We start from the raw sequence: 15,921 nt of genomic DNA, 5'->3' as shown, positions 1-15,921 counted from the left end.
GCCGCCTCCCATTGCTCGGTGGTACGGATTAATGGGAAGGGGTCGTTGTTGCATGCCCACATGGTATGGATGATGGTGTCTTTCAAGCCACATGCGGGGCAGTTGGGGACTGATACAGTGTGGGATGAATTAGGTGCAGTTTGGCGCGACAGGGCAAAGTGTTTGTTTGAATGAGGCGCCATAAGCGTTCTTCAGAGTGAGAGAGGGTAGGATGAGCCGGCGGGAATATGCGGCGGGCGAGGCGGTAATGCTCAGTTATTTCCCGATAGCTAAGCAAGCTGTCTCGGGCTGATCGGGCTCCGTGTAAGGGTACGAGGCTTGTGCCTGCTCGGACAGTGAGTTCTCGAGCTGCTTTGTTGGCTGCCTCGTTGCCCCCCAGCCCTGTATGGGCAGGAGTCCAGATCAGCTCCACGGGGTCGGTAGGGGGATTTTAACAAGAATTTGGAGCGCCTGAGGAGAGATGGTACCTCTGGCAAAGTTTTGAATGGCCGTTTTCGAATCAGAGATGATAATTGTGGGGGTTGGCCGTTGCGTTAGTGCTAGGGCGATTGCCGCTTCCTCCGCCGTTGCCGGATGACGGGTGCGTATTGTGAGGGAGGTGAGGGGTGGGGAGTTAGGGCTGAATATTGCTGTGACAGCGTACGCGTCGTGATGTCTATAGTCTGCTGCGTCTACGTAGAGGGTGCTCGGCTTAATGGGTTATTTCTCAGTCAAGGCCCGTGCTCACTGTTCCCTGCGTGCTTTGTTGTGCACTGGGTGCATATTGCGTGGGAGAGGGCGGATGCAGAGGTGCGCATGAATGCTTGGAGGAATGGGGACTTTGGGATCAGTGATTAGCGGAGCTCGCAGGTTTAATCTATGCATGATCTGTCGACCAGTGGATGTTGTCGATAGGCGCTTAAGTTGATTGAGTTGATGGGCCTCGACTATTTCTTCTGCAGTGTTGTAAACGCCCAGCTGTTCTAATCTGGCAGTGGGAGTGCTGTGGGGTAATTGCAATGCCGTCTTGTATATCCGGCGAATGAGACAATTAATTTTTGCCAACTCTGCTTGAGAGGGATTTAGGTATGGCAGAGAATACGTAATACGGCTTATTACAAACGCCTGTATAAGGCGGATTCTCTCTGCTTCTTTAAGGCCTTTGTTGCGAGCGGAAATTCTGCGTAATATACCCATGGTTTGAGTTACCTGGGATTTTAATTGAGTTATAAAGCAGGTGTTGGCGCGGTTGCGCTGGAGAGTAAGGCCCAGAATTTTAATGCTAGGCACCTCCAACACTTCCACGTCCCCCACGTGGACTTTTATACTGGGAGGCGTTTTTGAACCCGATTTAGCTGGAAGGAGAAGTAGTTGTGATTTATGCGGGGGAGCATTCTAATCCGACCTTGCGAGCTTCGTCAGTGACGATTCGGGCACCCGTTTGTAGGGTGTCTTCGATTTGGCCATCACTGCCCCCTGACGCCCACAGGGTAATATCGTCGGCGTAGATGCTGTGTCGTAAATTGGGAACCTGCGCAAGTTGCCGAGGGATGTTTAGCACAGCAAGATTGAAAAGAAGTGGTGACAGAACTGCGCCTTGTGGGGTGCCTATAGAGGGAAGAGTTATGGTGTCAGAGGTGATGTCACCAATCTGGATTATTGCCTCCCTCCCAGCTTCACGTCGACTATCTGCCCCTCTTCCAACCTTGTTACATACATCTACCTTGTGTGACCTAACTAGTAGTGCTGTATTCCGCGTAGGAGACTCAGGGTGCACTATTTTCGACATAACCAGAAAATCGGTGAAGAGGATGGTGTGGTCGCAAGCATTTTTGATTAGCTTTGAAATTTGTCGCGTGCTTCACATACGTGTGAAGTACCGAAATACGAGGGGGAAAGCACCCTCGTTCAATGGGGCAAAGCACCTGGTGAGGATCAGATAACACCAAACCTCTTAAGGTATGGCGGGCAAAGTGTACTAGTAAAACTGGCAAACCTGTGTACGCAATGCCTAATGACCGCGAGTGTACCGGAATCTTTAAAGAATGCGAACATCATCCTAATCCATAAAAAGGGTGACACGAAGGACTTGAAAAATTACAGGCCGATCAGCTTACTGTCAGTCGTCTACAAGGTACTTACAGAGGCAATCACTAACAAAGTTTCTGCCACCTTAGATTTCAGTCAACCTAATGAACAAGCAGGGTTCCGTAAAGGTTATTCAACAATGGACCATATTCACACGATCAATCAGGTTATAGAGAAGTGCGCTGAGTATACTCAGCCCCTATATATAGCCTTTATAGATTATGAGAAAGCATTTGACTCAGTTAAAACCTCAGCAGTCATGCAGGCATTGCGGAATCAGGGTGTAGACATGACCAATATTAAATTAAATCGGAGGAAATTTAAGTCCCTTTCTTTAGGGAAAGATGGTTAAAACGCGAAGCTTTCTGGCATGAAGCCTGAGGCTAAGTCCGAAATCCGAACTGCTTCGACCCTGTCGGATTGGCGCAATCGGATAGACGTCGGCTTCATAACGGGAGGGAACCAGTTTCGATTCCGACCAATGTAAGAAATTTTTTTTGAGGCGCTTCGCAGTTCATCGGGATCATCATCGTAATCGTCATGTTTGTGTAAGCCCATTGTGTAAAGTTGACTTCCCCGCAGTGCGTTTTGGTGTTGCGATCTACAGCGAACGTGACGCATAGAAAGCTTCGATTTGAAAATTTTCTGCCAGGAATTCCCATTTACAAGCTCGATGCAAGCAATGTATGCAGTTGAGAAACAACTGGCACCTATCCAAGCTCTTGGTGCAATCGCTCTATATGCTAAGGCAGAACCAATCAGCTGGACCCGGCTTCAAAAAGTCACGACAAAAGGCTGTTCTCTTTTCTGTTCTTATACTTCAAGTTGCTCCGAAATCTATAGAACACATGGCGTATTTAATCTCTGCCACCTACCGTGGCCCCGCATACATAACCCGCCGCGTCGGCTTGTGGCAGAAGTGGTTATGGTTCCTGCCTCGTGATCAGAGAAGCCCGACCATGACTTGCCAACTTCCCAACTGGCAAAATATTTTTTTTTTTTCTTGACCTGTGCTCGCTGGCGAATTCGCCGCGATACAGTGTCGGACAAACGGTGATGGGCACGCGGCCACGAACGCACTGTGAAAGACACTCGCTGAGAAAAAGTACCTTCTACAGAAGTGCCCCATATATATCGACAACTGCATCCGTAAAATCGAATTTGTTGATTAGTGTTCCGGAGCTACACCTGAGGCGCATCCCGGCATGGCGCATTAGGCTCCCGAGAAATAATTTACGTTACGCATGTGTTCTTCGACGTGCTTGAGCATCTCGCATTTGCAGGCGCTTAGCACTTCGCTTCTTCCATAAACGGAACTGCCTGGGGGTGCTCTCTCACCTGAAGACGACGTTGGCGGGGCTGAGGCTGGCCGTGCCGGGCTCGTTGGTGAGCACCTCGGCGCGGAAGCCCCTCTCGTCGGCCACGTAGTTGACACGGCGGCTGCGTCCGTCGGCCGTGCGCAGCGTGTAGAAGCCCGTGACGCGGCCCGTGACGTCGGCTGTTTCAGAGCGGCCGTGCGACGAGCCGTCCCGAGGGTCCGTCGCCGTGTAGCTGAAAGAGTAGGGCCGCCGAGGTGCCGACACCGCAACGGGCATTTCCTCCTGCGGAACGACGTCCAAGAGGGACGGGCCCACAGAAAGAGGGTCGACGGCGCAGGTGTCGGTCATTGTTCCCGCCAAAATTCGAACTTCGCGCGTGCATTTCAGCGCAAGCTTTTCCCAATCTGCCGGTTTAGCCAGTAAATACACTCTGCTTTAACAAGGAGCTAGCTTTACGGGAAGAAATGTGACAGGCGTTACACGGAGAGGCGTGCGCAACATGGGCTCAACTTTGGACGACAGCACGCGAAAATGAAACACACAGCAGTGACTTCTCACATGGCCTAGGCACAGTACTGTAACAACAAGGCTGCACCCAGTAGCGCATGCGGGATTTTATTGGAGCAGGACCGCCAAAACAAGTAGGAGAGAACATGATGAGAACAGAGCTTAAACGACAACAGAAATAAATTTCAAATTAAACGATAAAACCACGGGATACAGTGGGCTTACTCCAGATAACCTTCGGATTGTTTTCTGTATTTGTTCTTTTCTTCAGGTGCATTGCAAAATGGCGGATCTTCATGTAAAGAGCATCAGCCATTTATGCATGGTGCATCGTTAGAAGATTCTCTAGTGATTTGGAACGAATTATAGAAGGAGATTATTTGATTGTCGACACAGTTGCTTCCTCGTCAATCCCTCCCATAGAGTTTCATACTAATGTACACTAGAGGGAAATCTGGCGCTGCAATAGCGGGCCGCCGTTGGCGGCGCCATTGCAGCTAGCGACGTTCCTCGCCTACTTGGCTGAGCTTATGCTGTGGCTTCTTTTTTGTCTCGAAGCCAAAAAGGTAACATCTTTTTCTTGTTCATTGTGCATGAGGCTTCTAAATAATCACTGACAAATACATCTTTTTGGAGCTTCAATTTTATACTAACAGAACAAATTTGAATAGTCTTTTATAGTAATATTGTTGCTTTTTTGCAGCCAGAGCCAACTTTCCAGCCTGTTCATGAGCCATGTCAAGGACAAGTGGAACGTGCCTGCCTGGTACATGATGGAACGGTCGCTGAAGCGCGGCTCCCCTAGACAGTGCATGGCGCCAGATTTCCCTCTAGTATATATATTGTTATGTGAGTATATTTGCACAATATTTATTTGTTTCTAGTATATTTATTTACAGTGAGGTCGGACGGTGTAGGACGAGCGTAGATGGTAGAGCGGTCCGTGAATGATGGTGCCAAGCCGGAGTGCAACCTCGTTCTCCTCTTCTTCCAATCAGCTTGCTCAGATGGTTGGTTGACCGTTGAAATGTAATAAACGCATCCACGAATATACGGCACTGATGGCGTGCGTAACATTTCCCCCGTCGCAGACGAAGCCCCCAGGGCGAGTCAGCTTGTGGAGCGTTCTTCACAACGTTTGAGCCGGGCAACATGGACTACTTGCGTTCTTTTGCTCTATCCGCCAGTCGATGTCAATCGCGAGACGACGTATGTGACATCGCTGAGACGTTGTAGCACAACAAACGGACCCATGTAATGAGGCAGGAACTTCTTACACAAGCCGCGCTTACGCAGTGGTGTCCAAAGCCACACTAAATCACCCGGTGTGTATGTTACATCACGCCGACGACTGTCGTAACGCTGCTTAGAGCGCTTCTGGGAGGCCAGGATTCGCAGGCGGGCAAGCCGACGTGCTTCTTCGGCAAGGCAGAGCGTCCTAGCTAAGGAAGGATCGGCATGGTTGAAGAAAGGGAAAATCGTGTCGAGACAGCTACCGGGCTGCCGGGCATAAAGGACGAAGAAGGGGCTGTAGCCGGTTGTTTCGTGCTTCCCAGTATTGTACGCGTATGTGATAAATGGTAGCAGATCGTCCCAATTCTTGTGGCCCGAGCTGACATACATAGATAACATGCTCGCTAACGTGCGGTTGGTGCGTTCCGTCAGTCCATTTGTTTGAGGGTGGTACGGCGTAGCATGGCGAAATTGGACGGAACAAAGGCGAAGCAACTCTTCAACGTCATTTGCAGTTGGTTGGCTAAGGAAGCAGACTACATTGCAATAAATTAAATTTGGTGATAAGATTCGCGGGGAAAATAAAAACGTTCCACGGGACCGAACCGTTAAAAGTTCCAAGCGGTCTCATCCTAGTCGTAAAGATATAACAGCTGTTCACAATAATGAACTTTGAAATCAAGAATACCATTTAGGGGTGATGTAGTTCGACACCCGTAAGGCTAGACACAAGATCTCTGCCAGTTAGACTACACTTAAGTCTCCCTGATAGAAAGGGCCAGAAGCTCTATGCCTGGCAAACTGGCCGAACTCCTGTTGTGCTGTCCCATATGATGACGGTGGCAAAATCGTATGCTGATGATGTAATATCGTTACATTGAATTTCGTATCGGTCTGTAGTAAACTAGAGTACAGTTTTTATAGTTTTCGCTCTTTTTGTTCTCGTCATAAAACAAACTAGTCCGAGTTTATGAAATTTATGAGGTGCGTGAGGCTTGAGTACCTGTGCACAGTGGAAAATTTATTTGGCTTCAGGATGTGAACCTGATTTCAGTAACTCCCAAAATCTTTTGTGTTCAGTTTTGTTTTACAAGCATCGCCTGTATGTGTGCTGCAAGAGCCCACACACCCATACAAAAATAGGCACCAACTGCAGAAACCCCACTGGCTCTACCTTTGTTCTCCAGCCTCCTTAACTGGCGGTAACCGGATGGGTGGCTTTTCGAGTTGTGCAACAGAAAACACGTCACCGACTCCTATAAAGGGTGCCCACACGCTAAATAGGCCCCACTGCCAGTTAATATTACACTCTGTTATAAAATATCCTCTTTTGTGCCAACAATAAACCACCATGCGTCACATTTTCGCATCTATATAGCACATTTCAGTAACATATATGCCTATGTGGCGCACAGTCCAGAAAGGTCATTCTTGTTTAGTCGGTGTGACCGTATGCTAAATTTGTATAGAGCACTAGTAAAGAAACTGTGCAGGGCGCGTATGCTTCCATTTTTTCTTGCTTTCCCCATTTGTTCACTGCCCTCATGCTAAACCATCCATGGCGGCAAACTTGTACGACTCATGACTTCGAGACACCCGAATTGCTCTCTTCATTGCCGGCTTCCGGGCCCCGTAAAGAGGGCCGTACGAATTTCAGGCGAGCGGGGCAGTTCTCGAAGGTGGCGAGGTGTCCCTGACCGCAGTTCGCGCAGCGGACGGTGCCTACGGCGGTGCAGTCCTCAGTCGGGTGGGGTCCGCCGCACTGGCCGCAGCGCGTGTTGTAGAGGCAGTGCTTCGAGACGTGGCCCATTCTCTGGCAGTGAAAGCACTGCGGCACCTCGACGTTGCAGTCCTCCACGTCGTGCTCGATCGCGGCCAGCGTCACCCGCTGAGGCCGTTCGTCGCTCGGCATGAAGACGAGCTCCACTGCGTCCGAGGGCTCCAGTCGTGGCTCGGACTCTGGCGTTTCATCCTTGACGCGGCTGTTCACTCGCCTCGCCTGGATGACACCCTGAGAGCTTAGCTGGTCGGCGATCTCTTCGTCCGTGTACCACTTGGTGACGCCGCTGATGCGCCCGACGTTGTACTGATAGCTGCGCGGGATGCTGACGTCGACGGCGATGCCACACAGCGTCTCTCTCTTCAGAAGCTTCCTGGCGGCCTCCGCGGAGCCGACTTCGACGAGCAGACCGCCGCGCGAAGTAACGCGGGAACCAAGGGGCCTTCCGATCACGTCGCACGCAGCTTCGTAGAACGCCGAGGGGGTGAAGGACTCGATACTTTGACCCATCTTCGGTTGCACGAGCATGAGAAGACCTTTGTTTCTGGCCTGCCCATCGTGCATGGAACTGTTATTCGCGGCCGGTTCTCGGGCCCCTGGTGCCCAGCCCCTTCCACGGCCGACGTTGCCAAAAGGCGTGCGCCCTCTTCCTCTGGTTTCAGAGATGGGGAATGTCCTGACATTCCAACGTCTGCTAAAGTCTTCGTAAGTGTTGTAAGGGTGCGGCGGCGGCGGCGGAGATGGCTTACAGACTGCCGCACCGCGCGTGTTTGCATTCCTGGTGTCGACGTTATTATGCACACTACGTCCGGGCGTGACGACGCGCCTTCCGGAACGACCACCGGCACTCGAAGGCCGACGAAACGCCATCGGCGAACGCTGAACCTTAGTCGCGCGTGATAATTCTGAACCTGGAGGAAAGTGGAGCCTTGGGAAACGTAACTAAAGTTGTGTAGCGTCAACACGTAGACAAGAAATGTGGTTCTTGCAACACTGGGCATCCAAGAACAGTTCGGAGCGTTCGAGCCATCTGTACGCCTTCAGGTCGTTACTTTAGATCGTCTGCGGGTCAGGGCATGGTCACGGAGGGTACAAATTGCTCATATATTGTCGGAGTTAACGTTCCGCCGTAACCGCGTTTCCATACTAAAGCCGATCGAGAGCAGTTTACATTGTTCGGAAGCATGAGGCCGGTGGATTGTTCGGGGTCAGTTTATGGCTACGACGCACAGTTCCTTATATCTTGCAGCAGCTGCGCAATCTCAATTCCAGTCAGGTAGTTTGTTATCTGAGCAGGAATACAATACACACAACTTGCTATTCCACCAGTCTAACTGGCCCTTTTTGCCGATACGTAAAAATATTATCGAGCTTTTTCTTGGGATAATTAAGGAGCGTACGTCATCCGGGGGGAGAGGGGCTATTATATTTTGGAGTTTGTTCTACACCGGCTAGGCGTGAAGTCACCTGGCTTCTTTGTAGCATTTTGTAAAATGTAAATTAATAAACATGAAATGGGTATAATCTGTAAGAACAGAGAGCTGTAAGAACAGGACACTTGGTACAATTAAGTTCAGATGGTAACAAATGAAAAGGGGATGATTGAAACACATGTTGATAATGCTATTGATACTGACAAGGCCGATGGCAGAAAAGTTGTCCTTAAACAAGTCCCTATTCTTAAATCACGCCAAGAACCCTTGAATTCTGCTGGTCCAGTGCGCCGTGTATTGCAACGCCAGGTTCTTGCCTTGGTATGTACATGTGTTACTTGTAAATTCTGGCCATTGACCCCAAAATTAGTTTTTGTTGATTGACACGTAGAGGCACAAAAAATTTTAATACGTTCCCTCCGGAAACAGGGGTTCACGCGTAGCTTTACCTCAGTTGAAACGAGAACACTTCTGCCAAAATAAAAAGGCAATGACTGAGATGAAGGCGCAAAACCATCGATATACCAAAACGAAAACTTTTCAGCTCGCTGAGCTTTACCCGAACGCGAATGTTTGGTATACGTTATTGTAGATTATTTTCCTGCGGCTATCGAGAACGTTTACGTTAATCAATACGTTCGCCCCGCTCCCCCGTGGAGCGAACAACGCGCGGCCTACCCATGCCGCGCTAGAAGGTGAACTGGCCGACGAGAACGAGAAACCGCACCTGCGATTTGGAGTGTTGCGAGTGACGACGCTGATTGGTTTCCACGGTGGCGTGATAGCGCGACACTTGTGCTGTATCACGCCCAAAGGCTTAAGCTCCTACAGGGCACAGTCAAGTTAACACTTTATCCCTGGCGGATCCCCCCGAGTGGGTGCGTCTAAACACTTCAAGGACATCATCACCGCCGTCGCCGTCGTCGTTGCATCTCGTTCCATTTAAGTCTTCGTTTCACTAACTTCGTATAGAGCAGCAAAAGCGGTAAGACGTGAAAAGGTGCAGCCAGGATTGCGTAGGAAAAAATATTTACGAAGTTCATCGGATGTTTGCTCCTGATGGGGGAAGATGCAGCACAACCTAGAAATACAGAAGGCATGAATGATTCCTTTTCTGCTACCGACAAACATCATGGGCAGTGGGGAGATTGCATCTGATCATTGCATCTTATGGCGACCAACGAGCGCGCAATCTCCCTACAAGTGTGACGTCTGTCGGCATTTACATCAATTCGGTTTCGGCAGAAGCCGTAAGCAAGGGTTTTCGAGGAGTCTATTATTAACGGTGAATCTGTCGCCCTCATCGGCTGAAGCCGCCCCGCGTGCTCCCGTATTGGCTTCTTCCCGTTGTACCTTTGCCAATACTGAACGAAGTCCTTGACATGAAATAAAGTAGTGTATAGGGAACGTAAGCTCTAAGCCTCACCTGAGCGTCTTGGATTTGTTCCGGTGGCAGTATTTCGTCCATGTGCGCCGCCAGTTCCACTGCCCCAGGAAACGCCAAGCTTCCCGTCATGAGACCAATTAGGAGGGCAGTGGTCGCAGTCATCTCCACCTAGACGAAGGGGGCTTGTCACTTCAAGCGCCATTTCTGACCGCGAAATGAGATCGCGACCCCGCAACTTCCACAACGCACAGCAATAAAAGGATTGATGCCAGCTCTGAATCCGATGACTAGCCAAGTCGCGATGCATTTCAGATGTAAAAGGAGGGGAAGACGCAAGATGGTAGCTGTTGCTTGGAAGGATGAACGCACTCTTTTTACGACACCTGCATCAGTTTCTGCGCTACTTAACTTCCGGAACGGGACATGCTGGTTTTAAGAATTCATTTTCATATTCTTACAAGAAAGCTGTCTGCATGGCTAGAATAGAAGAGATAACTGTCGGGCACTCGTGTCATTCAAAGCATTACAACTGCGTAATGCTGAAGGCGCCACCGAAGGAACAACAAAAGGCATTATAGCAAAGAGTATTAAAAAAAGGCTACAAAAAACATGCGGCCCCGGATTGGAACCCAAGCCCACAACGTTCGAATTACTCGCCCAGTGCTTTAACGATTCAGCAACAACTTGATTTCCATATTCCCATACTTGGATTTTTTACTGTTGGCTTCCTTTTAAAAACCCTGCGGGGCAGCATGCGCTGCATGACTATTCATTACTTATTTATTTAAGAAGTACTCAAGCAGGAGGGGTGGTGCTACGCTGAAATTAATCAATTAAAGAATGTTGTCAGCATAGTTTATGTATTAGCAACAGTACAAAACGAGGATCACTTACATATCATATGAGGCATATATGAACATACTGCCATTCTAGAAGATTACAAAGTTTTATATTGAGACCCTGCTTAACTTCTTGCGATAGAAGATATGGAGGGGGGGATTTGATGGAAACTGTATGAATACGGAGATCACGGCAGCTAAGAACTCCCTCTGATATTGTTGAAAAACTGGCTTGTATCAGCTTGAGGACAAGGACAAACTCAGCAGTCGATACTGCTCTGCTGTCATGTCGTCCATTAGCCCTTACACAATGAGCAACGGATGTCGCTGTCATTTTCGTCTAAGCTAAACTACGAACCATTCATCAAATTCACTGTGTGGACTACAGCTAATATAAGGCTAAACGTTCCACCTTGAGCAGCTAGCCTTACATCATGTCTCCGGAAGCCGGGTTAACTAACACGAGGTCTTGCGAACTACCTAGTTCTCCAGCACGTCATCCTGAATATGGGGCGTGTCACGTTAGAAAAGTGAGCGGTAGCACAAAGCGGCGTACCATGACGCGCCGCTCCGGCGACCTTCGCTAAGCGGGGGCTGTTAAACAAGAGCGCGAAACGTGAAGTCGACGCATACACGCCCCCACTGCTTCCGGCTCGCGAGCGTCCTCCAACGGATGCACTATTTCCAGGTTAGCAAGGTCCTCCCCCCACACCCTGCGACCAGTTCCTTGGAGTAAGGCAAAGGCGTGAGACTAAAGGTAGAACCGTCGCTGAGACGTAAAGAACGCATCGTGCTGCCAACGCTGTTCGAAGCGGCTGTAAAACTGACGCCTGCGTCAAGGTGTGCCATTTGCGGTGGAGTGGAGCTTCGAGTACTTTCACTTCAAGTTCGCTTCTATTTGTAGCTGATACGTAATGGGGTGAAAAAGTACGTATCGCGTTCATTTTCTTTTCCCGTCGACCTGTGTGGCAAGTGAGCAATACCGCATAAAAACAGAGTCAGTAAAGAAGACCCGCGTATACATAAGATACTGCTCAGGTTCTATAGGATCTTACACTGTTTAAAGTAATTGGCAGCACTGCACTACGGCGCACATAATACCCTGTAGATGTTGTTTATTAATGCTGAATCCGGTATTTAAGGTTAAAATTTACTGTTTTCACCCTATTTCATGACAGCAACTCAGATACTACTCTTGGTAGCCGATACAAAAATCTTTCTGCTCGAAAACGGCGAGACAGGCATGTTTGATCGTAACACTATCCCTTTCCATGTCGTTCTTTTTGTGGTGTTAGCATACTCCTTAATTAAAAGCCAATCGTTTAGCTTTTTTGTTATTTAATTACTACCACAACAGAAACACTCAAGCCCGTTGAGTCAGACACAGATGAAGAGTTGAGAATACAGCGCTTAAATATCATCTTATCCCTTTATTTTTAAGGTCCGAGCAGAAAGAATATTTTGGTTTATTCTCGTTTTGTGCTGCATAATGCTTCCAATTACGGACGTCCGACTTGTTCCAACAAAATATAGGTCCCCTCTCGCCTTGTCCCCATACCGCAACAACCTGGCGCTGCAAGAGACGCCTTACAAAATCTGCAAAGCTTCACAGCATTTCGGCAGCGCATATCTCTTCTTCAACACAAGTGTCTCGATGTTAGAGGACGCGCACTGCTGGCCAGCCAGCGAGCTTTCTAAATAAGCCTGTTCGACTCAGCTTCCTAAACAGCTGTGGTTACAAAATAAGCCAAAGGATCCCCATCTCTAGCTGGACGCAACACAGACGCATGCAGGTCTAACCATCGTACGCCCGCTCCGTGATGGTCGGCGGAAACACGACAACAGAGGCCCACCTATTACGGCGGCATAGGAACCTGGCAGAATGCTGATGGCGCCGTGACTCAGTGAGTAAAACTATTCCTTTATCCAGACTACACCACGACGCGGGTGTGCGTTCCTTCACGACAGTAAGAGGCACCCACCGTCGAGGGCGGATGCGTTTCCAACACCGCCACCATGCACACAGACAGAACGTCGCTTTTCTTGATTCAATTTGTTCTTTCAAACTCCCCCTATGCTAATGCCTCCTCCACTGTCGTGCTCTCAGTGTCTCTGCCTCCACCTTCATCCGTTCCTACCATATATATTTTTTTCTTCCAGCAAGCGAGTTCACCGCCGCTGTCTGGAAGATGACATATGCAGCAGACCTTCGGCTGCGTTGGTGCTCCCCTACGCGTGGTGTTTACGAACGTCATCGCGCCGTTGCCTTTGTGCCTTGATCGAGCCAGACTTATGCGTCCTGTCCGGCCGACTACACATTGCGAGGCGAATTAGAATAATCCGACGCTGGGCGGTCTCTTTCCCAATTCGTGCCGCACTGGCGTTTGGCCGCCGGTACGCGCGGGTGTGCCTGTCGCGAGAGGGCGCGAATTATGCGACGGCCCGCGAAAACGCCGCTTAGTTTCGGAATGACCATTACCGCTCACTGAGCGTCGTACAACGCATACGAAACGAAGACGCGATTCCTTTGCATACGCTCGCGTAAACAATTGGTTTTGAAGATGCCTCCGAGAGCGCTGCGCGATGGTCTGCAGTATTCATACGCGGCTGTGTAACCTGTTATCCTGTTTCCGCTCCTGTCAGATGATGTGGAAATCTAAATCTGAGTTGCGAGAGGCCTTTGCGTCCTTGGAAGCTTTCCGTCGCGTTACGGTAGGAGTCGGGGTTCCTTATTAGAATTTAAGGATCATTGCAACCAACGCTGCCACCGGTTTGTGCATGTGAAAGCTGCGCGTGCTGTAATTTATAGGAATAAATTGACTGTCCGGCCCGTTCGAGTTCCAGCCTACGAGGCTTCACATCTCACTGATTGATTTCTTTTGGGTGCCTCCCCTCCCAACCCACCAACAGTACCATCTGAAAATAAAACTAAACGTCGTCTAAATTTGTTTTCAGGGCCGTTTTAGTAAATTGGAGATCGTCGGTAGGGTGTGACATGCCCCTTCAACTGCCACAACAAAAGACCTCATGGTCTTTTTTAATATATTTCAAATTAAACTAGATCGCATAGCCATAATGTCATTTATTACGTCAAAACGTTAATTCACTGAATAGCTAGAACACCGCGGCCGTTTTTCAGCAGGTCGCGTAGAATGCCCCTAAAAATGAAAGACTTGGTCCTTAAGTACAATGAGTTTCACCATGGCTGTAAAGGCAGTTCTCGAAAACTTTCAGAAAAAAAAAATCTGTAGTGTCTTTTACGGGGAATAGCATGCAGCTACTAAGTGAACATTTTAACTAGTTACAATATCGACTACATCCTGTCAATTGATTCCGTTTTTTGTCAGTGGACCGGCCTTCTGACCGACGCCGGGCCGATGACAAGCAACAAATACTTGAAAAAGCGTACCAACCGTTATGTAGATCGTCTTCCAGCAGTAGCCTTCTTGTCGATCAGCAATCCTCCACGTCGTCCGAAGCACGCACACACGTAGTAGCCACTCACGACAGGCGACGCAGGGAGAACAGACCCCCGGTGAAGGGCATCCTAGCCCTTATATACGGTTCGCAATCGCCCCGTGGGTCCGAGGGGGGAGTGCAGGACGTCCTCGGCGTCATTCTTCGAGCGGCCCGGAGCCCCGGGGCGAGTGAGCCAACGGGTTGGCGCCGCTGAAAAGCCGCGAGCGTCGCAACGCGGGCACCGCGGGGCTAATGAGTCGGTAAAGGTGGACCCCTTGCGCCACGCGCGGGACGCAGGCCCTGTGTCTCCCCGCGCGGTCGCCCTAACGAGACGGCCGCCGGGCGCCACAAAAGGGAAGGTCAGTCGGTGCTCGCATCGCTGTCGCCCATCTCGACGCGAGATGCGGTCAGCGCGGTCACCCGCGCGAGAACGTGTCGTCTCGGACGGGTGTCGAAAGGTGGCCGGTGTGAAAAAGCGACACCTCGCCACACGTGTATCGACCACGGTCACCGTGAGACGTGCTCTTATTCAACATGGCGTAGACCCACGGCGTCGGTGGCGAATCGTTTAGTCTCAGAGGAAGCGAGAATCGAATGGAGTGGATGAGTTTCTTCTGGATAGGAGTCCGAAAAGCCGTGCTGTGGGAAGGGGAGCACTGGGAGGGGCGAATGGTTCATAAAAAGTTTGTTCATGACACTTGGAGGGTTCACGTGTGCACTAGAGGGCGGGTGGCGCCTATAGGCGCACCGTATACCGACACGTTTGGAAATTTGGAAAAGTTATTTGGTACACTCGAGATATGATTAAAGGTCATTTTTGGACCCCGAAGGGCGTGCTCCAAGTCGTCATTTAGAGACGAGGTGACGATCGGCCATCATACTGCGTTAGAGACATGTTTGAAGACCAAAGTCCTTTTAAGACCAAACTAATTTTCTCTAATAGTCGAATATTGCCCCTGACACGCTGGACGTACGTCAAAACCTAAGCATAGACCGAACCCAAAAGTTATGTGTAGAGGCCGTATCTGTAGAATATAGCCACTTACTTCGTGTCTGAAAAGGGACAAAAAGTTCCATTAGTTGCGCAGGCGCCGCCCTAGATTGCTCAGCCAAGTCGGTTATTCGCTTTATTTCAGCTGAAGGGTGTGAGAATGCAGCGCGGTATAACGATCGTTTAGTTTGTTGGTTACATCCTCATCAGATTAGAAACTAGATTTCTGAGTTCCTTCCGTCTTCTCGTTTTTCCACCATTCCCTTCCCGGAGTTTATTAGGATTGCATGATAGCGCAGGCAAAGCAACAAACTTACATTTACCTCAGTAATGAAAATGTGTTTATTCGCTCGAAAAATGCCATGCGCGTGAAAGAAACGGCCAACCTGAACAGTATGATCTCCCGCCAGGCATCACATCTTCGAAGATGAAGAGTTTAGAATAAGCTGTAGAGTCCTCCAGCACAGCTGACCTGATAGCGGAAAAGCAAGAAAAGTTAAACTGATCAAAAGACCTGTCCGATACGAGAACACCTGCAGTTCAATAAAAACTGCGCAAGTATAATGCACCCTTTTTAATCCCGAAATACATTTGAATGATACAATGCTGACGTCACCTTATGGACTAATTTACTGCTATCAAGAAGATTCTCCAGGGACCAGCTGTGCCTCAAAGTCTGTCTGTCTGTCTGTCTGTCTGTCTGTCTGTCTGTCTGTCTGTCTGTCTGTCTGTCTGTCTGTCTGTCTGTCTGTCTGTCTGTCTGTCTGTCTGTCTGTCTGTCTGTCTGTCTGTCTGTCTGTCTGTCTGTCTGTCTGTCTGTCTGTCTGTCTGTCTGTCTGTCTGTCTGTCTGTCTGTCTGTCTGTCTGTCTGTCTGTCTGTCTGTCTGTCTGTCTGTCTGTCTGTCT

General features: G+C 49.5%; 2 protein-coding genes across 2 annotated transcripts in view; one reads left to right on the top strand and one right to left on the bottom strand.

Annotated features, from left to right (window-relative positions):
• The window catches only part of LOC144152253 (uncharacterized), a 30,243-nt gene extending 20,340 nt beyond the window's left edge, over positions 1-9,903 (bottom strand). Inside the window, exons 1-2 of the mRNA XM_077683487.1 lie at positions 9,766-9,903; positions 3,406-3,668 (exon numbers count right to left, since the gene is read on the bottom strand). Of these exons, the coding sequence (XP_077539613.1) occupies positions 3,406-3,668; positions 9,766-9,888 (386 nt within the window). The 5' untranslated portion in view covers positions 9,889-9,903. The remainder of the gene's footprint in view (positions 1-3,405; positions 3,669-9,765) is intronic.
• Positions 1-15,921, top strand: part of LOC144152252 (uncharacterized) — a 253,626-nt gene that overhangs the window by 158,314 nt on the left and 79,391 nt on the right. The window lies entirely within an intron of this gene.

The sequence above is a fragment of the Haemaphysalis longicornis genome, unplaced genomic scaffold (assembly GCF_048455015.1).
Source record: "Haemaphysalis longicornis isolate Haplotype H1 unplaced genomic scaffold, Haemaphysalis longicornis Haplotype H1 scaffold_9, whole genome shotgun sequence".
In the NCBI taxonomy this organism is placed as follows: Eukaryota; Metazoa; Arthropoda; class Arachnida; order Ixodida; family Ixodidae; genus Haemaphysalis; species Haemaphysalis longicornis.
Note: the sequence above shows the minus strand (reverse complement) of the source record. Positions and strands in the feature narration are given on the sequence as shown.